Raw genomic sequence first — 23,405 nt, forward strand, 5'->3', positions numbered from 1 at the left:
AGTGGTATAGTGTAGCGGTATAGTATAGTGGTATAGTATAGTGGTATAGTGTAGTGGTGTAGTGGTATAGTATAGTGGTATAGTGTAGTGGTATCGTGTAGTGGTATAGTGGTATAGTGTAGTGGTATAGTGTAGTGGTATAGTGTAGTGGTATAGTATAGTGGTATAGTGTAGTGGTATCGTGTAGTGGTATAGTATAGTGGTATAGTGTAGTGGTATAGTGTAGTGGTATAGTGTAGTGGTATAGTGTAGTGGTATAGTGTAGTGGTATAGTGTAGTGGTATAGTGTAGTGGTATAGTGTAGTTGTATAGTGGTGTAGTGTAGTGGTATAGTGTAGTGGTGTAGTGGTATAGTGTAGTGGTATAGTGTAGTGGTATAGTGTAGTGGTGTAGTGGTATAGTGTAGTGGTATAGTGTAGTGGTGTAGTGGTGTAGTGTAGTGGTATAGTGTAGTGGTATAGTGTAGTGGTATAGTGTATAGTGTAGTGGTGTAGTGTAGTGGTATAGTATAGTGGTATAGTGTAGTGGTATAGTATAGTGGTATAGTGCAGTGGTATAGTATAGTGGTATAGTGTAGTGGTATAGTGGTATAGTGTAGTGGTATAGTGTAGTGGTATAGTGGTATAGTGTAGTGGTATAGCATACTGGTATAGTGTAGTGGTATAGTGTAGTGGTATAGTGTAGTGGTATAGTGTAGTGGTATAGTGTAGTGGTATAGTGTAGTGGTATAGTGTAGTGGTGTAGTGTAGTGGTATAGTGTAGTGGTATAGTGTAGTGGTATAGTGTAGTGGTATAGTGTAGTGGTATCGTGGTATAGTGTATTAGTATAGTGTAGTGGTATAGTGTAGTGGTATAGTATAGTGGTATAGTATAGTGGTATAGTGTAGTGGTGTAGTGGTATAGTATAGTGGTATAGTGGTATAGTGTAGTGGCATCGTGTAGTGGTATAGTATAGTGGTATAGTGTAGTGGTATAGTGGTATAGTGTAGTGGTATAGTGTAGTGGTATAGTATAGTGGTATAGTGTAGTGGTGTAGTGTAGTGGTATAGTGTAGTGGTATAGTATAGTGGTATAGTGTAGTGGTATAGTGTAGTGGTATAGTGTAGTGGTATAGTGTAGTGGTATAGTATAGTGGTATAGTGTAGTGGTATAGTGTAGTGGTATAGTATAGTGGTATAGTGTAGTGGTATAGTGGTATAGTGTAGTGGTATAGCATACTGGTATAGTGTAGTGGTATAGTGTAGTGGTGTAGTGTAGTGGTATAGTGTAGTGGTATAGTATAGTGGTATAGTGTAGTGGTATCGTGGTATAGTGTATTAGTATAGTGTAGTGGTATAGTGTAGTGGTATAGTATAGTGGTATAGTATAGTGGTATAGTGTAGTGGTGTAGTGGTATAGTATAGTGGTATAGTGTAGTGGTATCGTGTAGTGGTATAGTATAGTGGTATAGTGTAGTGGTATAGTGTAGTGGTATCGTGTAGTGGTATAGTATAGTGGTATAGTGTAGTGGTATAGTGGTATTGTGTAGTGGTATAGTGGTATAGTGTAGTGGTATAGTGGTATAGTGTAGTGGTATAGTGTAGTGGTATAGTGTAGTGGTATAGTGTAGTGGTATAGTGTAGTTGTATAGTGGTGTAGTGTAGTGGTATAGTGTAGTGGTATAGTGTATAGTGTAGTGGTATAGTGGTATAGTGTAGTGGTATAGTGTAGTGGTATAGTATAGTGGTATAGTGTAGTGGTATAGTGGTGTAGTGTAGTTGTATAGTGTAGTGGTATAGTGTAGTGGTATAGTGTAGTGGTATAGTGTAGTGGTATAGTGTAGTGGTATAGTGTAGTGGTATTGTGTAGTGTTATAGTGTAGTGGTATGGTGTAGTGGTATAGTGGTATAGTATAGTGGTATAGTGGTATAGTATAGTGGTATAGTGTAGTGATATAGTTTAGTGGTATAGTGTAGTGGGGCGGGTGAGGTGAGACAGGAGCCTCAATGCCACAAATGGCACCCTATTCCCTATATATAATAAAATGCCCTACTTGTAACCAGAGCCCCTAACCCTAACCCTAACCTTAACTCTTAACCCTAACCTTAACCCTAACTTTATCCCTAACTCAAACCCTAACCCTAACCTTAACTCTAAACCTTAACCTTATCCTTAACTCTAAACCCTAACCTTGTGTGCTCTGATCAAACGTAATGCACTCCATAGGTAACAGGGGACCTCAAAGACCACTTCCCTGGCCTTCTCCTTCTAGGTATAAGGGTTCACAGCTCCTTTGATCACTGGTTCCCTGTTGAGGTACGTAGCCCAGTAAACCAGGTTGAATGTCCCAAACAGAACAGGAAACACTATACGGGACATCTTGTCGATCTTGCTGACGCTGTTGTAAGTCTTTTTGGGGTCGGGGGTCTTGACCTCAGCCAGTTTCAGCTGAACGTCTGCGCTGTTGGAGATGGTGGAGACGGCGTTGTCCTTTGTCAGGTTGGGAGTGTAGTTGACCCCGGCTGAACAGGTGTTGTTAGGCTTCTTGGACAGAGTCATAGGGTTTTTCTGGTCAGGAGAAGAACAACAAAAAGGAAAAACATTGTTTCACTATTTCATTCTAAATTCACATTAATAACATTGGATTCAACTAAAATGAGGAAACATCTTGGCACTGAATACAACTTTAGTTGTAAGCTAAAGACTATAGTAACAGTAGTAAAGAAAAAAAAAATAGGCATTCTAGACTGACGTTGGGGCTTCAGTGAAAACATGGGAATCAATTTATTAAAAGATGATTGGCTGTAAACAACAGCAGGGCATTAATAGTATCAACAGTAGTACAGCGTAACTAGTAAAGGTATCAATAGTGTCATGACTGGCCTGCGAGGATCAGCTTTACAGAGATATCTCTACCTCCTAGTAAAGGGATCAATAGTGTCATGACTGGCCTGTGAGGATCAGCTCTAACAGAGATATCTCTACCACCTAGTAAAGGGATCAATAGTGTCATGACTGGCCTGTGAGGATCAGCTCTAACAGAGATATCTCTACCACCTAGTAAAGGGATCAATAGTGTCATGGCTGGCCTGTGAGGATCAGCTCTAACAGAGATATCTCTACCACCTAGTAAAGGGATCAATAGTGTCATGACTGGCCTGCGAGGATCAGCTCTAACAGAGATATCTCTACCACCTAGTAAAGGGATCAATAGTGTCATGACTGGCCTGCGAGGATCAGCTCTACAGAGATATCTCTACGTCCCGCAGAGTGGGAGAGGTACGGAGGGGGGTTATGACACCTCACGCCCATCGTATATTTTAAGGCAGCAGACTAATCCTTTTTTCCTTTAGTGTTAGGGATTGGAATGTTTGTGTGTGCCGTATGGAGAGTCTACCGTAGAACTGTAACATGCATTAAATGGACTTTAGGACAATAGATTTGATCAGCCAAATGATGGGCATAATGATGGATGGAATATGAAAATGTAATGTCTATTTTATGATGTTATTAAAAGTTAAATGAGGACGTTATAATGTACATATGATTTCTTTAACCTGTTATGGCTGCAGGGGGCGTATTGAGTAGCCAGATAAAATGTGCCCATTTCAAACGGCCTCGTACTCAAGTCTTGCTTGTACAATATGCATATTATTATTACTATTGGATAGAAAACACTCTCTAGTTTCTAAAACCGTTTGAATTATTTCTCTGAGTGAAACAGAACTCCTTCTGCAGCACTTTTCCTGACCAGGAAGTGGAATGTCAGAAATCGATGCTCTGTTCAACTGCATGCCTATACATGGGCGTGATACGTAAGAGTCTACATACACTCCATACGCCTTCCCCTGGTTGTCAAGATGCGGTGAGAGAAGAAATTTTGTGTCTATCTTGGTCTGAGGTGGAATAAAAGGTCTTTGTTTGACGTGACCGTCCATATCCTGTTTCTGGAGCGCGCGAAAGAGGACATGGATATGCCTTCTGTTTAGCTGTCGTTATGAACGACTAACATCTCCGTCTTAGATTTTATTTGATACATTTGACCATATCATCGTAACGTATGTTTTTTCAATATAGTTTAATCAGACTATTGACATTTTTTCGGGAGTTTTGCCGTGTTCCGTTCTCTAACTTTGTTGACGTTGGAGTGATCCGTGCCACTTGGCAAGTGCCCATGCTATTTGAAGAGGGATATTTGCCGTTCCAGATCAAAACAACGACTGTTCTGGACAAAGGACACCTTGTCCAACATTCTGACGGAAGACCACCAAAAGTAAGAAACATTTTATGATGCTATTTCTAATATCTGTCGTGCATGTGAACTGGTCGTGGGCGCCCAAGTGTTTCTGGCTATTGAGGCTACGCTAATAGCACGCTACATTTTGTTTGCGCTGTAAAACATTTAATAAATCGGAAATATTGTCTAGAATCACAAGATGCCTGTCTTTCAATTGCTGTACACTATGTATTTTTCAGAAATGTTTTATGATGAGTAATTAGGTATTTGACGTTGGTGTCTGTAAATATTATGGCTGCTTTCGGTGCAATTTCTGATTGTAGCTGAAATGTAAACTATGATTTATACCTGAAATATGCACATTTTTCGAAAAAAAACATATGCTATACAATAAATATGTTATCAGACTGTCATCTGATGAGGTTGTTTCTTGGTTAGTGGCTATTTTTATCTTTATTTGGCCGAATTTGTGATAGCTACTGATGGAGTCATAAACTGATGGAGTAAGAATATTGGTGTCTTTTGCTAACGTGGTTAGCTAATAGATTTACATTTTGTGTCTTCCCTGTAAAAAAATAAAAAAATCAGACATGTTGGCTTGATTCACAAGATGTGCACCTTTCATCTGGTGTCTTGGACTTGTTAATGTGTGAAAGTTAAATATTTAAAAAAATATATATTTTGAATTTCGCGCCCTCCACTTGAGCTGGCTGTTGTCAAAAGTGTACAGACGTCGGGCTGCAGCCATAAGAAGTTAAATTCTTCACGTTGTGTAGAAAATATCCAGATCAAAGAGAATGTTTCTTGTGACAATGAGCCTGTGATTTTAGTTGTCTAATGAGACCGTAGTAAACGGTGATACCTTGCCTCGTAACTAGCTACGCTCCAGGGTACCCAGAGAGCGTGTCATGAAGACAGAAACTCCCCCTTTCTACCCTAGGGTATAAAACATGTGAGTTAAGAATTTACATATCAGACTAGAGGACAAAGCGCTGCAGCTGAGGTCCACGAGTAGTCACTACCCCCAAACGCAACACACGGTTGAAGACACATGAAACCTCTGAACAATTAAGGCTATGTTGGAGTATCTAACAAGGTGAATCATCAGTTATCTATACAGCTTCCATTCCCACGCTGGGGAACGAGTGCAAGGAAACAGACAACTAAGAGAAACGACATCGCGACATCTTGTGGACAATCAGAGACTTACACCTGAAGATACCCAACAGAGATACTCAACGAAGACCTTCAACACGTAAATACATGCATTATAATACTTCTTAACTATAAGAGTGGCAGTTTGGGGCAAGGTGTTAGGGCTAAACTAAGCGTAGTTTCTAAATGTATTCAAGTGTTGCCTTCCTCTCTCTCTTTAAATCTCCATCTTGTGTAACACGTGTCCTATTGTGTTGGTCCGCTAGGGACCTGTTGTCATTGTATTAAGTTCCAACCAATAACCTAGTCCTAGACTGTGTGTGTTTGTGTATCTTATGTCTGCCAGAGCCTGGACCCTGGCAGAGCCTGGAGACTGGCAGATCCTGGACCCTAGAAGAGTCTGGACCTTGGTAGAGCCTGGAGACTGGCAGAGCCTGGACCCTAGCAGAGTCTGGACCCTGGCAGAGCCTGGACACTGGCAGAGCCTGGAGACTAGCAGAGCCTGAACACTGGCAGAGCCTGGAGACTGGCAGAGCCTGGAGACTGGCAGAGCCTGGAGACTGGCAGAGCCTGGAGACTTGCAGAGCCTGGAGACTGGCAGAGCCTGGACCCTGGCAGAGCCTGGAGACTGGCAGATCCTGGACCCTAGCAGAGTCTGGACCTTGGTAGAGCCTGGAGACTGGCAGAGCCTGGACCCTAGCAGAGTCTGGACCCTGGCAGAGCCTGGACACTGGCAGAGCCTGGAGACTAGCAGAGCCTGAACACTGGCAGAGCCTGGAGACTGGCAGAGCCTGGAGACTGGCAGAGCCTGGAGACTGGCAGAGCCTGGAGACTTGCAGAGCCTGGAGACTGGCAGAGCCTGGACCCTGCAGAGCCTGGAGACTGGCAGAGCCTGGAGAATGGCAGAGCCTGGAGACTGGCAGAGACTGGACCCTGCAGAGCCTGGAGACTGGCAGAGCCTGGAGACTGGCAGAGCCTGGAACCAGGCAGAGCCGGGACCCTTGCAGAGCCTGGAGACTGGCAGAGCATGGAGACTGGCAGAGCCTGGAGACTGGCAGAGCCTGGAGACTGGCAGAGCCTGGACCCTAGCAGAGCCTGGAGACTGGCAGAGCCTGGACCCTGGCAGAGCCTGGAGACTGGCAGAGCCTGGAGATTGGCAGAGCCTGGAGACTGGCAGAGACTGGAGACTGGCAGAGCCTGGAGACTGGCAGAGCCTGGAACCTGGCAGAGCCGGGACCCTTGCAGAGCCTGGAGACTGGCAGAGCCTGGAGACTGGCAGAGCCTGGAGACTGGCAGAGCCTGGACCCTAGCAGAGCCTGGAGACTGGCAGAGCCTGGACCCTGGCAGAGCCTGGACCCTGGCAGAGCCTGGACCCTGGCAGAGCCTGGACCTTGGCAGAGCCTGGAGACTGGCAAAGCCTGGACCCTAGCAGAGCCTGGAGACTGGCAGAGCCTGGACCCTGGCAGAGCCTGAACCCTGGCAGAGCCTGAACCCTGGCAGGGCCTGGAGACTGGCAGAGCATGGATTTTGGCAGAGCCTGGACCCTGGCAGAGCCTGGACCCTGGCAGAGCCTGGAGACTGGCAGAGCCTGGACCCTGGCAGAGCCTGGACCCTGGTAAAGCCTGGACCCTAGTAAAGCCTGTACCCTGGTAAAGCCTGGAGACTGGCAGAGCCTGGACCCTGGCAAAGCCTGGACCCTGGCAGAGCCTGGAGACTAGCAGAGCCTGGACCCTGGCAGAGCCTGGACCCTGGTAAAGCCTGGACCCTGGTAAAGCCTGTACCCTGGTAAAGCCTGGAGACTGGCAGAGCATGGAGACTGGCAGAGCCTGAAGACTGGCAAAGCCTAGAGATTGGCAGAGCCTGGACCCTGGCAGGGCCTGGACCCTGCAGAGCCTGGAGACTGCAGAGCCTGGAGACTGGCAGAGCATGGAGACTGGCAGAGCCTGGAGACTGGCAGAGCATGGAGACTGGCAGAGCCTGGACCCTGGTAAAGCCTGGACCTTGGCAAAGCCTGGACCCTGGCAGAGCCTGGAGACTGGCAGAGCCTGGACCGTGGTAAAGCCTGGAGACTGGCAGAGCCTGGACCCTGGCAAAGCCTGGACCCTGGCAGAGCCTGGAGACTGGCAGAGCCTGAAGACTGGCAGAACCTGGACACTGGCAGAGCCTGGACACTGGCAGAGCCTGGACCCTGGTAAAGCCTGGACCCTGGCAGAGCCTGGAGACTGGCAGAGCATGGAGACTGGCAGAGCATGGAGACTGGCAGAGCCTGAAGACTGGCAGAACCTGGACACTGGCAGAGCCTGGACACTGGCAGAGCCTGGACCCTGGTAAAGCCTGGACCCTGGCAGAGCCTGGACCCTGGTAAAGCCTGGACCCTGGCAGAGCCTGGAGACTGGCAGAGCCTGGACCCTGGCAGACCCTGGAGACTGGCAGAGCCTGGACCCTGGCAGAGCCTGGACCCTGGCAGAGCCTGGAGACTGGCAGAGCCTTTACCCTGGCAGAGCCTGGAGACTGGCAGAGCCTGGACCCTGGCAGAGCCTGGACCCTGGTAAAGCCTGGACCCTGGCAGAGCCTGGAGACTGGCAGAGCCTGGACCCTGGCAGAGCCTGGAGACTGGCAGAGCCTGGACCCTGGCAGAGCCTGGACCCTGGCAGAGCCTGGAGACTGGCAGAGCCTTTACCCTGGCAAAGCCTGGACCCTGGCAGAGCCTGGAGACTGGCAGAGCCTGGAGACTGGCAGGTAGAGCTGTGTACCTATTGAGTCATACACACAATCACGCACGCGCGCATGCACACACGCACAGTCACAGACAAACACACCCAACACACCCACAATACACACACACACACACACACACACACACACACACACACACACACACACACACACACACACACACACACACACACACACACACACACACACACACACACACACACACATAAACACATCCAACACACCCACAACACACACACATAAACACACCCACAACACACACATAAACACACCCACAACACACACATAAACACACCCACAACACACACACACACACACACACACAACACACACACCTTGCGTGTGTCCTCCATGGCTTTCTTCCCGTCCCAGGCCCAGCTCCTCTTGGTGAAGTAGTTGACGGTAGCGAACTCGATGAGAGCAGAGAAGACGAAGGCATAACAGACTGCTATGAACCAGTCCATGGCTGTGGCATACGCCACCTTGGGCAGAGAGTTACGGGCACTGATGCTAAGAGTGGTCATGGTCAGCACGGTGGTCACACCTATGAAGAGAGATGATGAAGGAGAAACATAATGCAGAGAAGAAGAAACCAAGGCTGGTTTCAAGCATTTTCTCTGTCCGCGAGGAGATCTTTTCCCATTGTTTCCGTAACTCTCTGGCCCAAGGTGGCGTATGCAACGCAGAGAGATGGAGACACTTAGAAAAACAGAGAGAAACAGGAAGAAACAGACAAATAGAGAGAGAAACAGGAAGAAACAGACAAATAGAAACAGAAATGTTGGGCAGCTACTGACCAAAAAAGATGTTATGAAAAATGAAAACAATTCAATTTAAAAAATGTATTAAAAAAATAAAATGTATTTTTTAAATTATTATTATTTTAATTTTATTTTAATTTAACCTTTATTTAACTAGGCAAGTCAGTTAAGAACAAATTCTTATTTACAATGACGGCCAACACCGGCCAAACCCGGACGACGCCGGGCCAATTGTGCGCCGCCCTATGAGACTCCCAATCACGGCCGGTTGTGATACAGCCCGAACATGTATTATTAAAATAACGGGATTAAAGGAAATACAAACAGGTACCACATTACCACAATACAAAACAGCTCACTCAATCAAGCCTGATAGTACTGTCAGTATAAAAGCAAAGCTTTCCTTCATATGATAAAAACAAGATTGAAAAGGTAGTGGAATGGGGTAATGTCTTAGTGTGGGGTGGGAAGAATGCAATTAAAAAACCTTGTATGTGGTACAACTCACATTAGTGTCGGAGCACCTCCACTAAGAGTATGAATTAGGCTGTTTGGGGAAGGTTTGAATCACAAGCAACTTGCCAACACATTGATGGAAGTACAACATACCAACATAACTAGTGCAGTAGATCAAAACTGTATGCTAGAAAACCTCAGTAGAGAACTGGGTGAAAATGCATTGTGGAAAATGCATTGTGGTGCTCACGGGAATATCATTTCGTTTTTGCCTTCAGAAAACTGTCACACTACTGACCGAAGACAGTCCTGGCGGGGACAGACTCATAGAGATGCAATATAATTATGTTGTCACACTACTGACCGAAGACAGTCCTGGCGGGGACAGACTCGCGGTTGAGCCAGAAGGACACCTGGGAGAGGATGACGGTCATGAAGCAGGGCATGTAGGTCTGGATGACGAAATAGCCAATCTTCCTCTTCAGATAGAAGTGACACATCATCACTGTGTACTGACCTGCAGGGGCAACAGACAGACGGACACAGGGAGGGAGAATGTAGGGAGATTGGGGGGAGAATGGAGGGAGAGGGAGAGAGAATGTAGGGAGATTTGGGGGAGAATGAAGGGAGAGGGAGAATGGAAAGAGAATGGAGAGAGAATGGAGGGAGAGGGAGAATGGAGGGAGAATGTAGGGAGAATGGAGGGAGAATGGAGAGAGAACAGAGATATTACGGAAAGCGAATGGAGAGCGAATGGAGAGAGAATGGAGGGAGAATGGAGGGAGAATGGAGAGATTACGGAGAGAGAATGAGGTGAGAATGGAGGGAGAGGGAGCGGGAGAATGGACAACAATGAGAAAGCATGGAGGGAAAATGGAAGGAGAATGGAGAGATTACAGCGGGAGAGGGAGAATGGAGAGAGAATGGAGAGAGAATGGAGGGAGAATGAGAAGAGAATAGAGGGAGAATGAGGAAAGAATGGAGAGAGAATGAGGAGAGAATGGAGGGAGAATGAGGAGAGAATGGAAGGAGAATGGAAGAAGAATGGAGGGAGAATGGAGAGAGAATGGAGAGAGAATGGAGAGAGAGAATGGAGGGAGAATGGAGGGAGAATGGAGGGTGAATGGAGGGAGAATATAAGAGAATGGAGGGAGAATGAAGGGAGAATGGAGAGAGAATGGAGAGAGAATGGAGGGAGAATGGAGTGAGAATGGAGAGAGAATGGAGAGAGAATGGAGGGAGAATGGAGGGAGAATGGAGAGAGAATGGAGAGAGAATGGAGAGAGAATGGAGGGAGAATGGAGGGAGAATGGAGGGAGAATGGAGGGAGAATGGAGGGAGAATGGAGAGAGAATGGAGGGAGAATGGATGAATTATGGAGGGAGAATGGAGAGAGAATGGAGGGAGAATGGAGAGAGAATGGAGAGAGGGAGAGGGAGAAGGGAAGGAGAATGGAGGGATTATGGAGGGAGAATGGAGAAAGTTATTAGTAAAAGCATTTTTATTTAACCAGGAAAAGATCCTTTAAGTTAGAAACGTTTTCGTGAGTGGGACCTGGTGCTTAAGTGCCTCCTTCCCGATTCCCTGTCCCTTACTGGGCTCAAACCAGGGGTCCTCAACCTCGGAAACACACATGACCACTCGCCTGACAATGTCTTATCCAAGTACGCTATAGAAAAGGTATCAATTGGAAATAATGAGTTGGGGAATGAGGTTACGGAGCTAACTCCTTTACATTGGCACCCAAAACCACACAGGTATACAGTATACACTGAAACAGGGATTTCCAACATGTTATTGACACGGTTTGACCATGATAGAAGAGCAGGTCATTAAGTAAACATGCGTACTGATTGTAAAGAGAGATTACTGAGAGAAAAAAGTGACATGAAATCATCAATGATAGTGACAGCATGAGGTAATGTTAAAAGAGAAGAGAGAGAGAGAGGGAGAGAGAGATGGGGGAGAGAGAGAGGGAGAGAGGGAGAGAGAGAGAGAGAGAGGGAGAACGAGAGAGGGAGCGAGAGAGAGAGAGAGAGAAGGAGAGTGAGAGAGGGAGAGAGAGGGAGAGAGATAGAGAAGAAGAGCGAGAGAGGGAGAGAGAGGGAGAGAGAGAGAGAGAGGGAGAGAGTGAGAGAGAGAGCGAGAGAGGAAGATAGAGAGGGAGAGAGAGAGGAGAGAGAGAGAGAGAGAGAGAGAGAGAGGGGGGGGGAGAGAGGGAGAGAGAGAGGCGGAGGGAGAGAGAGAGAAAGAGAAAGAGAGAGAGAGAGAGGCAGAGAGAGAGAGAGAGAGAGAGAGAGACGAGAGACGAGAGAGAGAGAGAGAGAGAGAGAGAGAGAGAGAGAGAGAGACGAGAGAGAGAGAGGGTGAGGAAAGCGAGAGGGCCCCAACAGTGGTTTCCTACGCTGCTTCATCTGTAACCTTGACAACCATCAAGTGCTGGCGCTGTGAACCCCATTGGCCACAAGGCCAGAGAATGTATCAACACCAGCAAATGTGTTAAATAAACGGCCACTCCGTCTTCGACTGCCCAGACTCCAATGTATAGAAGGCAGACCCCCCCCCCCCCCCCCCCCCCAGCCAAGAGGAAACAGGAAGCTTCCAGACAGGAACCAGCAGAACAGGAACACAAGCAGCAGAAGTCCGAAAATAAGTCATCCTAGAGAGAGACCAGTCAGTTATCCAGCATCAAGGAGATTGAAGAAGAAGACGACACGAAAGGGGCTTTTGATCGTGAGTACACCAGCAACTCTGTTTTTCCCCCTGAGGAGCAAAGTTTAACATAAGTGAATGTACCTCTAACGTGGACCCAGAATGAGCCAGAACAATGACAGTGAGAGATCCCCCCCCCCACCACCCCCCACCCCTTCAACCTGTCACTCCTCACCATCTAAAGGTATGCAGGGCTGGGCTTGGTTAGAACCAGGCAATGCAGAAAGAGAAGACGTGAAACCTAGCCCTACACAGTATGACTCTTATTGACAATGCCACGCCAAATTAACATTCTGAAGTATAATATACGTGGCTTTCAAAGTTGAGCAGAAATAGGATGGAGAATTATAGAGACACTTTTAAAAGCCAAGGCCGATATAATTTTTGTACAATAATTCTGCCTGAAATATCTAACAGAGGTAGACCAAGTTTAAAACGCAGGCTAAAATGAGTAAAGGATTGTCTGTGGACAAAGTTGAATGTGTAGGAAGTGACGTTAATACAGGAGCAGAAACTACACACTGGGAGACAAGTTCCAACAAAACTCAAAGGGAGAAGAACCATTTGAAATGAAATGTGGAAGAGATGAACAATGGGAGGGGGGGAGGAGTGCAGAACCTGGCAGGGGATACTCCCTCAGAATTTTTAAAGCTCATTTCCTGCATTTTTGTTACTAGGGCTGTTTCCGACAACAACAAAAATAATCTTGGTTCACCAAAAGCAGCAGTATTCCAGATGAAGTGACCCAGAGGTCAGCTGTGACTACGAGCGTGTTTGATGTTCGACAAGCAGGTGTCCACATACATTTGGTCATGTAGTGTATCTCCTGACCAGGTCTCTATGACCGGTGCTCAGCAGCCCTGCTCTTGAAGAGAGACGGCCAGCCCAGGACTAGGTTAGACCCCACTCAGGAGAACTGAGAGGATACCTGCCCAGAGAGGACCCCGCTCAGAGTGACTAAGGAGTTAGGGTTAAGGAGAGACACCGCTGAGGACTAAGGAGTAATTAGGGTTAAGGAGGGACACCGCTGAGGGCTAAGGGATAATTAGGGTTAAGGAGAGGCACCGCTGAGGGCTAAGGGGTAATTAGGGTTAAGGAGGGACACCGCTGAGGACTAAGGAGTAATTAGGGTTAAGGAGAGACACCGCTGAGGTCTAATGGGTAATTAGGGTTAAGGAGGGACACCACTGAGGACTAATGGGTAATTAGGGTTAAGGAGAGACACCGCTGAGGACTAATGGGTAATTAGGGTTAAGGAGGGACACCGCTGAGGACTAATGGGTAATTAGGGCTAAGGAGGGACACCGCTGAGGACTAAGGGGTAATTAGGGTTAAGGAGAGACACCGCTGAGGACTAAGGGGTAATTAGGGTTAAGGAGGGACACCGCTGAGGACTAAGGAGTAATTAGGGTTAAGGAGAGACACCGCTGAGGACTAAGGGGTAATTAGGGTTAAGGAGAGACACCGCTGAGGACTAAGGGGTAATTAGGGTTAAGGAGGGACACCGCTGAGGACTAATGGGTAATTAGGGTTAAGGAGAGACACCGCTGAGGACTAAGGAGTAATTAGGGCTAAGGAGAGACACCGCTGAGGACTAAGGGGTAATTAGGGTTAAGGAGAGACACCGCTGAGGACTAAGGGGTAATTAGGGTTAAGGAGGGACACCGCTGAGGACTAATGGGTAATTAGGGTTAAGGAGAGACACCGCTGAGGACTAAGGAGTAATTAGGGCTAAGGAGAGACACCGCTGAGGACTAAGGGGTAATTAGGGTTAAGGAGAGACACCGCTGAGGACTAAGGGGTAATTAGGGTTAAGGAGGGACACCGCTGAGGACTAATGGGTAATTAGGGTTAAGGAGGGACACCGCTGAGGACTAAGGAGTAATTAGGGCTAAGGAGGGACACCGCTGAGGACTAAGGGGTAATTAGGGTTAAGGAGAGACACCGCTGAGGACTAAGGGGTAATTAGGGTTAAGGAGGGACACCGCTGAGGACTAAGGGGTAATTAGGGTTAAGGAGAGACACCGCTGAGGACTAATGGGTAATTAGGGTTAAGGAGGGACACCGCTGAGGACTAAGGGGTAATTAGGGTTAAGGAGGGACACCGCTGAGGACTAATGGGTAATTAGGGTTAAGGAGAGACACCGCTGAGGACTAATGGGTAATTAGGGTTAAGGAGAGACACCACTGAGGACTAATGGGTAATTAGGGTTAAGGAGAGACACCACTGAGGACTAATGGGTTATTAGGGTTAAGGAGAGACACCACTGAGGACTAAGGGGTAATTAGGGTTAAGGAGAGACACCGCTGAGGACTAATGGGTTATTAGGGTTAAGGAGAGACACCACTGAGGACTAAGGGGTAATTAGGGTTAAGGAGAGACACCACTGAGGACTAATGGGTTATTAGGGTTAAGGAGAGACACCACTGAGGACTAATGGGTTATTAGGGTTAAGGAGAGACACCACTGAGGACTAAGGGGTAATTAGGGTTAAGGAGAGACACCACTGAGGACTAAGGAGTAATTAGGGTTAAGGAGAGACACCGCTGAGGGCTAAGGGGTAATTAGGGTTAAGGAGAGACACCGCTGAGGACTAAGGGGTAATTAGGGTTAAGGAGAGACACCGCTGAGGACTAATGGGTTATTAGGGTTAAGGAGAGACACCACTGAGGACTAAGGAGTAATTAGGGTTAAGGAGAGACACCGCTGAGGGCTAAGGGGTAATTAGGGTTAAGGAGAGACACCGCTGAGGACTAATGGGTAATTAGGGTTAAGGAGGGACACCGCTGAGGAGGACTGAGGAGAAGCTGGATGAGAGAGGAGATCTGAGATAGAGCAGTGAAGATGAGGTGCTGGTGGATTTTAGTGCTGTGCTTCTGGGGCGTCTACGGGGAACTGAGGTGCCTACGGGAACTGCCCTTTAAAGCTGATAATAATGCTGTCATGCTGGTCAACTGGTGAGTACCACTACAGTATGGTGAGTACCACTATAGTATGGTGAGTACCACCACAGTATGGTGAGTACCACCACAGTATGGTGAGTACCACCAGAGTACGGTGAGTACCACTATAGTATGGCGAGTACCACTACAGTATGGTGAGTACCACTATAGTATGGTGAGTACCACTATAGTATGGTGAGTACCACCACAGTATGGCGAGTACCACCAGAGTACGGTGAGTACCACTATAGTATGGCGAGTACCACTATAGTATGGCGAGTACCACTATAGTATGGCGAGTACCACTATAGTATGGTGAGTACCACTATAGTATGGTGAGTACCACTATAGTATGGCGAGTACCACTATAGTATGGCGAGTACCACTACAGTATGGTGAGTACCACTACAGTATGGTGAGTACCTCTACAGTATGGTGAGTACCACTACAGTATGGTGAGTACCACTACAGTATCTCCTCCGGAGATCGCAACCACCACCCTAAGACCTGACATGGTGCTCTGGTCCCATTCGCTCAAGAAGGTCTTCATCATTGAGCTCACAGTACCCTGGGAGGACTCAGTAGATGAGGCTTATGAGCGGAAACATCTGCGCTATGCCAATCTAGCTGCCGAAGCACGACATCATGGCTGGAACACAGAAGTCCGACCAGTGGAGGTGGGCTGCAGAGGTTTTGTGGCGACATCTACAACCAGACTGCTTAGAGACCTGGGAATTAAGGGCCAGAGCCAGCGTTCGGCAATCAAAGCTGTATCAGAGGCGGCAGAAGGCAGCAGTCAATGGCTCTGGATGAAGAGGAAAGACCCCAGCTGGGCCCCGAAGTGAGAGGGCCAGGAGGTATGCGGTCAACAATGCTTGACTCAGGGAGGAAGACGCCCCTGCCATGCATAGTCCCATGGGATGTTGGCTATCAACAACAACGCAACTCCTATGACTAATTGGGAATGGGACGCAAGCGTAGGATTGATCACCCTGTCGCTGGCCGCCTTTGGGGAGGGTGTATAGTGTGAAAGGCCGAAACACCCTAGGAACCAAAGGTACACTACTGACGATGCGCTCCCCAAATTTCACCAGTCTCACTGTTCATGAACTCTTGGAAGTGCTTGCACAAAGGATAGTAACATCTCATCCTGTGTTCTTGGAATCTGGCGAGTACCACTACAGTATGGTGAGTACCACTAGAGTATGGTGAGTACCACTACAGTATGGTGAGTACCACTATAGTATGGTGAGTACCACTATAGTATGGTGAGTACCACTACAGTATGGTGAGTGCCACCACAGTATGGGCAGTACCACTACAGCATGGCGAGTACCACCAGAGTATGGTGAGTACCACTATAGTATGGTGAGTACCACTACAGTATGGTGAGTACCACTAGAGTCTGGTGAGTACCACCGCTATAGTATGGTGAGAAGTAGTAGTAGTTAGGATCGGTATGTCTATGACAGTAGTTGTTAGGATCGGTATGTCTATGACAGTAGTTGTTAGGATCGGTATGTCTATGACAGCAGTAGTTAGGATCGGTATGTCCATGACAGTAGTTGTTAGGATCGGTATGTCTATGACAGTAGTTAGGATCGGTATGTCTATGACAGTAGTTGTTAGGATCAGTATGTCTATGACAATAGTTAGGATCGATATGTCTATGACAATAGTTAGGATCGATATGTCTATGACAGTAGTTAGGATCGGTATGTCTATGACAGCAGTAGTTAGGATCGATATGTCCATGACAATAGTTAGGATCGATATGTCTATGACAGTAGTTGTTAGGATCGGTATGTCTATGACAGCAGTAGTTAGGATCGATATGTCCATGACAGTAGTTGTTAGGATCGGTATGTCTATGACAGTAGTAGTTAGGATCGGTATGTATTTGACAGTAGTTGGTAGGATCGATATGTCCATGACAGTAGTTGTTAGGATCGGTATGCCTATGACAGTTGTGACGACCCTCCCACTCTGTCTACCGTTTTCTCTCTCCTTGCTCTGGTTTCCCTATTAGGATGCCGGTGGGCGGAGTTGGGAGGGTCGTCAGCTACATGGGGAACACCTGGGCCCACTCTCCCAGGATAAAATCACCATTTCCCCATTCATCAAGGAGACTCTCTCCAGGCAGACATTTTGATAGATTCGGTTATGTTTCATGGTGCTACCTAGTTTCGTTATAAAATAAATATATTTTGTTACCCCTGATCTCCACGTGGTCTCCTTTTTGTTACGGGCTCTGAGCCGGTTCATGACAAGTGGGGGCTCGTCCGGGATCTGAACGTATTGGGTTGGGAGAACGTGGAGGTACGTGTTTGGTTTGCGTATTTTGTTTGAATTTGATAGGCCCAGTATTGGTGGCCTTTGTTGTTTGGTTTGTGTGTTGCGTTGGAGAGAGTATAATGGTTAGTTTCCAGGCCCTGCCCAGCCTGGAAACTCTTGTTCTACTTTCTGTTGGGACATCGGTCTGAGGTGAGTAATCGGCTGTGTAACTCAGTGGGAGATTTGGGTAGGGTAGTGGAACTTGCTACCCGGAGCTATAGCTTTTTTACCCCTGATAGGCTTAGCGACCTGTTTCATTTTTGAAATATGTTGGGCATGGTTGATGTTTGTTATTTTTGTGTGGTGTCTGTGGACTGAGCAGTTGTCTCGGGGGCACATCCGTGGCTTGGTGGAATCTACCAGCGTGCTGGGGGGTTTATTTCCATGCCAGCGGGCTACAGTGCGTAAATACCCACCGCAAATCCGCACGAAGACTAGGGTTGAGTTAATGTAGGTTTGGGGAAGCTCCGTATCTCATCTCTCTTCTGTGGTACTCAGGGTGATTGTCATTTCTTGAGTTGTGGTCTGGTGTGCTCAGCAGAGGGGAAGAGTGAGATTTTTTTTTTGTAACTATGGCGTCTTTTGTAGATGAGTTCATTCGCTTTCCATCAGAGGAATTGTTAGACTTAGGTACTAAAGAACAGCTGTTGAAAGTCGCTGAATACTACAAGATTGAAATTAGTGATAAACGGCTAAAGAATTCTATTAGGTTGATATTGAAGGCCAATCTGATGGAGAGTGGTATTCTTGAAGTTATCACTGGGCCAGTCTCTGCTGAGGGGTCATCTCCCCGTAACGTTGCAATGGCCATTCCATCGGTTAGTCCTAGTAGTCTTCTTTTTGAACAGCAGAAAGAACTGCTTCTGTTACAGCTGCAGCATGACCGTGAGAAGCAAGAGCATGATCGGCAGCATGATCGTGTAAAGTATGAAAAGGAATTAGATATGCAGCATGATCGTGTAAAGTATGAAAAGGAATTAGATATGCAGCATGATCGTGAGAAGCTAGAGTATGATCGTGTAAAGTATGAAAAGGAATTAGCATTTAAACAAGATATGGAGCATGCTAAAATCAAGTTGCAACAAGAACGGATAGAGTTGGTTAGGGAAGGAAAGATCTCAGGGGAGAGTTTGTTCTGGGAAGGTGATCCAGATTTACCTAGGGGTCGTTCCTCTTTTGGTCGTGCCCCGGACACATTTGATATTGTTGGGAACTTACGGTTATTACCTCAGTTTAATGAAAAGGACCCTGAGACATTCTTTTCGTTGTTTGAGCGTGTTGCTGACGCTAGGAGTTGGCCTGATTCTGACCGCACCTTAATGTTGCAGTGTGTGCTGACTGGTAAAGCGCAGGAAGCATATTCAGCTCTTACTGTACACGACAGTGCCTGTTATGATAAGGTTAAAACGGCTGTGTTGCAGATTTATGAGTTGGTCCCTGAGGCTTACCGCCAACGATTTAGAACTTTAAAAAGGGATGATAAACAGACTCATGTTGAGTTTGCGCGACAATTATCTGTACAGTTTAATCGCTGGTGTTCTGCCTCTGCAGTTGTGACTTTCCAAGGGCTGTGTGATCTGATTATGTTAGAGCAATTTAAGGACACAATCCCTGATCGTATTGCCACCTATATTAACGAACGAAAAGTAAAGAATGTCGCTGAAGCTGCGGTTTTGGCGGATGAGTATGTGTTGACTCACAAAAGAGTCTTTGCAGAGCCCCGTATTCGGAATGAGTGGGGGCGTTCGGATAGATTTGGGCTTCGCTCACCGAGATATTTTGGTTCACGGGCAGAGTTTAATTCAACTCGGGTTGAGCCTGACTCCCGTGGTAAAGCTGACTTTGGGCAAGAGTGTCACTACTGTCAAGGTTCAGGTCATTGGAAAAACGAATGTCCACTTCTCAGATCAAAGGGTGCTTACGCTAAACCTAAGCCTACCGCGTTAGCTGCGCCTGTTCTACATCAGTTCATTCATGACTCATTGCCTCAGGTCCAGGAGGATGTGAAAGTACATATTGATCCAGACTATTTACCTTTCATCACGGAAGGTTTTGTGTCTATGTTAGGAAGTAAGGAATTAGTGCCAGTGAAGATCTTGAGAGACACAGGTGCCTCCGAATCGTTTGTGTTGGAGTCTGTGTTACCTTTTTCAGCTGAGACTGATTCAGGGAATAGTGTTCTAATTAGGGGAATAGGTTTGAATACTCTTTCAGTTCCATTGCATAAACTGATGTTAGATTGTGGACTGGTGAAAGGTGAGGTTGTTGTGGGGGTGCGTCCTTCGTTGCCTATTGAGGGTATCGACGTTATTCTTGGGAATAACTTGGCAGGTGAGCGGGTGTGGCCTGTCGCATTTCCATCTCTAGTGGTTTCCACCAAGCCGTCAGTTGTTGAGACTCTTGATGAGAGTGTACAGAGCTTCCCAGAGGTGTTCACTGCGTGTGCAGTGACGCGTTCTATGAGCCGTGGCGAACTGGTCACTGTGCCGACTAATGAGAAGTATGCCACTGCTTTCCCTGTTATTCCGTTATCTGTTAACCGAGAAGATCTAATCAATGCGCAACGGACTGACTCCACATTAGAAGAGTTGCGTGACAAAATTGTGCCTGTGGAACAATTGGGAGATGTCGCCCATGGTTATTTTCTCCAGGATGATGTTCTGATGAGAAAGTGGGTGTCTCATGGTAGTTGTTTTCTAGGGGAGGCGATTAGTCAGGTTGTGGTACCAGTAAAACTTCGTGAGTTGGTGTTGACAACTTCTCACAATGATGTTGCTGGACATATGGGTGTGAGGAAAACATACCATCGCATATTAAGACATTTCTTTTGGCCTAGATTAAAGAGGGATGTTTCTGATTTCATCAAAACTTGTCACACCTGTCAATTAACTGGGAAACCTAATCAAGCTATTAAGCCGGTACCACTGTTTCCTATTCCTGTACTCAGCCAACCTTTTGAGTATCTGATTATTGACTGTGTGGGTCCTTTGCCTCGTTCTAAAAAGGGTAGTAGTTACCTGTTCACTGTGATGTGTCAGACCACAAGGTTTCCAGCAGCCTATCCTCTCCGGTCTATCACGACTAAGTCTGTGTTAAAAGCTTTGACTCAGTTTCTGTCACTGTTTGGAATACCTAAGGTCATTCAGAGTGATCAAGGGTCTAATTTCACCTCTAATCTGTTTGGTCAGGTTCTCCAACAGCTCCATATTAAGCACAATCTGGCTAGCGCCTATCACGCGCAAAGTCAAGGAGCACTAGAACGTTTCCATCAAACACTTAAGTCTTTGTTGAGAAGTTATTGTGCTGAGATGGATAAGGATTGGGAGGAGGGGTTGCCTTGGTTATTGTTAGCCGCTAGGGAGGTGTCACAGGAGAGCACCGGTTTTAGTCCAAATGACCTTGTGTTTGGACATAAGGTGCGTGGACTTCTATCTGTTCTTCAGGATGACTGGAAGTCTCCCGAGCCTCCTCAGTCTTTGTTATCGTATGTGTGTGATTTCCGGCGCCGCTTGTATGCCGCTGGCGAAATGGCTAAAGAGAAGCTATCATCTTCACAGGAGAGGATGAAAAACATATTTGATCGCCGAACTGAGCCACGTCACTTTAGTCCAGGGGACCAGGTTCTTGCTCTGCTGCCAATTGTTGGTTCTCCTTTTGAAGCCAAGTTTCAAGGTCCATATACAGTGGTGCGCAAGTACACTGAGCAAAATTATCTAGTTGCCACTCCAGAACGGAGGAAAGCACACCAGCTGTGCCATGTAAATTTGTTAAAACCCTATTATGCACGTTCCTCCGAGACTGAACAATGGGAATCTGTAGAAGACGGTAAACCTGTTCTTTTGGCTGAAACCGTTATTCCCTTGGATTCTTCTCAGGATAGGTCTATGAATGAGGAGGAAGATGTTCCTGGTCCCGACGATTGCATACTGCAGGGTAGATTGAAAAATTCAGAGACACTGGATAGGTTGGGCAGCATTCTCACTCATCTACCCGTTGATAGACGGGAAGAGATGGTGGGTCTGATTCGGAGATTTCCAGGTTTGTTTTCAGATACACCTACACGTACAAACTTGATAGAACATGATATTGACGTTGGAGAGGCTGACCCCATTCGTCAGCGGTTCTATAGAGTTTCTTTAGAGAAAATGCATTGTCTGGATGCTGAGGTCAAATACATGCTGGAGAGTAAGATAGCAGAGCCTTCTTTCTCCAGTTGGGCTTCTCCCTGTATCTTGGTCAGAAAACCAGATGGAACAAACAGATTTTGTACAGACTACCGTAAGGTCAACAGTGTCACTAAGCCAGATTCATTTCCTCTTCCTCGGATGGAGGACTGCGTTGATCGAGTCGGGGCAGCTAGATTTGTGAGTAAATTTGACCTGTTAAAGGGCTATTGGCAGGTGCCACTAACGAGTAGGGCACGGGAAATCTCTGCCTTTATTACACCCTCTGGTCTGTACTCGTATTTGGTTATGAGTTTCGGACTGCGTAATGCACCTGCCACTTTTCAGCGACTTATGAACCGGGTTATCGCCGGTTTGACAGGGTGTGCTGTTTATCTGGACGATGTAGTGATATATGCAGATACATGGGAGGAACATCTGTTCCGTATTCAAGCATTATTCGAACGCCTGGCTGAGGGTCACCTCACGATCAATCTGGCTAAATGTGAGTTTGCTCAGGCGACTGTTACATACCTTGGAAAGGTGGTTGGGCAGGGGGAAGTGCGTCCTGTTCGGGCTAAAGTGGTAGCTATTGATGCGTTTCCTCCACCAACTACTAAAAAGGAACTGATGCGTTTCTTGGGCATGATTGGCTATTACCGTGGTTTTTGTAATAACTTCTCTACTGTGGTCGCTCCATTGACAGATATGCTGAAAGCAAAGGCTGTGTACATTTGGTCTTCTCGTTGTCAACACGCTTTTGAAGATGCAAAGAGGTTGCTTACCTCTACTCCGGTGCTGGCTGCTCCTCGCGTGGAATTGTCATTTACCTTGCAGGTGGATGCTAGTCATGTGGGGGCAGGGGCAGTTTTGCTGCAGGCAGATGTGTCTGGGGTTGAGAGACCTGTCAGTTTTTTTTCGAAAAAGTTTAACCATTATCAGTTAAACTACTCGGTCATTGAAAAAGAAGCGTTAGCACTCATCTGGGCACTGCAACACTTTGAGGTCTATGTCGGGTCGGGGGTAGTACCTATTACGGTCTACACTGACCATAATCCTCTCACTTTTTTGAGGTCCATGAAGTGTCCTAATCAGAGGATAATGAGATGGTGTTTATTTTTACAATCATTCCATCTCGATGTGCAGCACATTCGTGGAACGGATAACGTGATTGCTGATGCGCTCTCTCGTGCGCCCTGTTCCTGAACATTTGTATGGTCAAGTTCTGTCTTTCAGTTCGGTCTTTCCTGTCTATTCCGTCCTGGTCTGGGGAGTCTTCTTTCCTCTTAAAAGTTGCTTCCTATGCACTAATGTTGCTGAGGTCTGGGGAGTCTTCTTTCCTCTTAAATGTTGCTTCCTATGTATTAAGGTTGCTGAGGTCTGGGGAGTCTTCTTTCCTCTTAAAGGTTGCTTCCCGTGCACAAAGGTTGCTGAGGTCTGGAGAGGAGGTTGGCTGGGGCAAAATTTGGAAGTGGGAACACGTAACCCCTCATCAATTTGGGGCGCAAGTGCTGTGTCAGTTTGGGACGCAGAGGCCGGTATGTTGTTCCGGGGTCCTTGTTGGTCCCCGGTTTTATGGGGGGGAATGTGACGACCCTCCCACTCTGTCTACCGTTTTCTCTCTCCTTGCTCTTGTTTCCCTATTAGGATGCCGGTGGGCGGAGTTGGGAGGGTCGTCAGCTACATGGGGAACACCTGGGCCCACTCTCCCAGGATAAAATCACCATTTCCCCATTCATCAAGGAGACTCTCTCCAGGCAGACATTTTGATAGATTCGGTTATGTTTCATGGTGCTACCTAGTTTCGTTATAAAATAAATATATTTTGTTACCCCTGATCTCCACGTGGTCTCCTTTTTGTTACGGGCTCTGAGCCGGTTCGTGACACAGTAGTAGTTAGGATCGGTATGTCTATGACAGTAGTAGTTA

General features: G+C 46.9%; 1 protein-coding gene across 2 annotated transcripts in view; it reads right to left on the reverse strand.

Annotated features, from left to right (window-relative positions):
• Positions 1-1,845: 1,845 nt before the first annotated feature.
• The window catches only part of LOC129869450 (gamma-aminobutyric acid receptor subunit alpha-5-like), an 82,218-nt gene continuing 60,658 nt past the window's right edge, over positions 1,846-23,405 (reverse strand). Inside the window, exons 8-10 of one of the 2 annotated variants that reach the window (XM_055943879.1) lie at positions 9,689-9,841; positions 8,443-8,651; positions 1,846-2,547 (exon numbers count right to left, since the gene is read on the reverse strand). In XM_055943879.1, the coding sequence (XP_055799854.1) occupies positions 2,248-2,547; positions 8,443-8,651; positions 9,689-9,841 (662 nt within the window). In that variant the 3' untranslated portion in view covers positions 1,846-2,247. The remainder of the gene's footprint in view (positions 2,548-8,442; positions 8,652-9,688; positions 9,842-23,405) is intronic. The other variant, XM_055943878.1, reaches the window with a different exon arrangement.

This window comes from Salvelinus fontinalis, chromosome 14, assembly GCF_029448725.1.
Source record: "Salvelinus fontinalis isolate EN_2023a chromosome 14, ASM2944872v1, whole genome shotgun sequence".
Taxonomy (NCBI): domain Eukaryota; kingdom Metazoa; phylum Chordata; class Actinopteri; order Salmoniformes; family Salmonidae; genus Salvelinus; species Salvelinus fontinalis.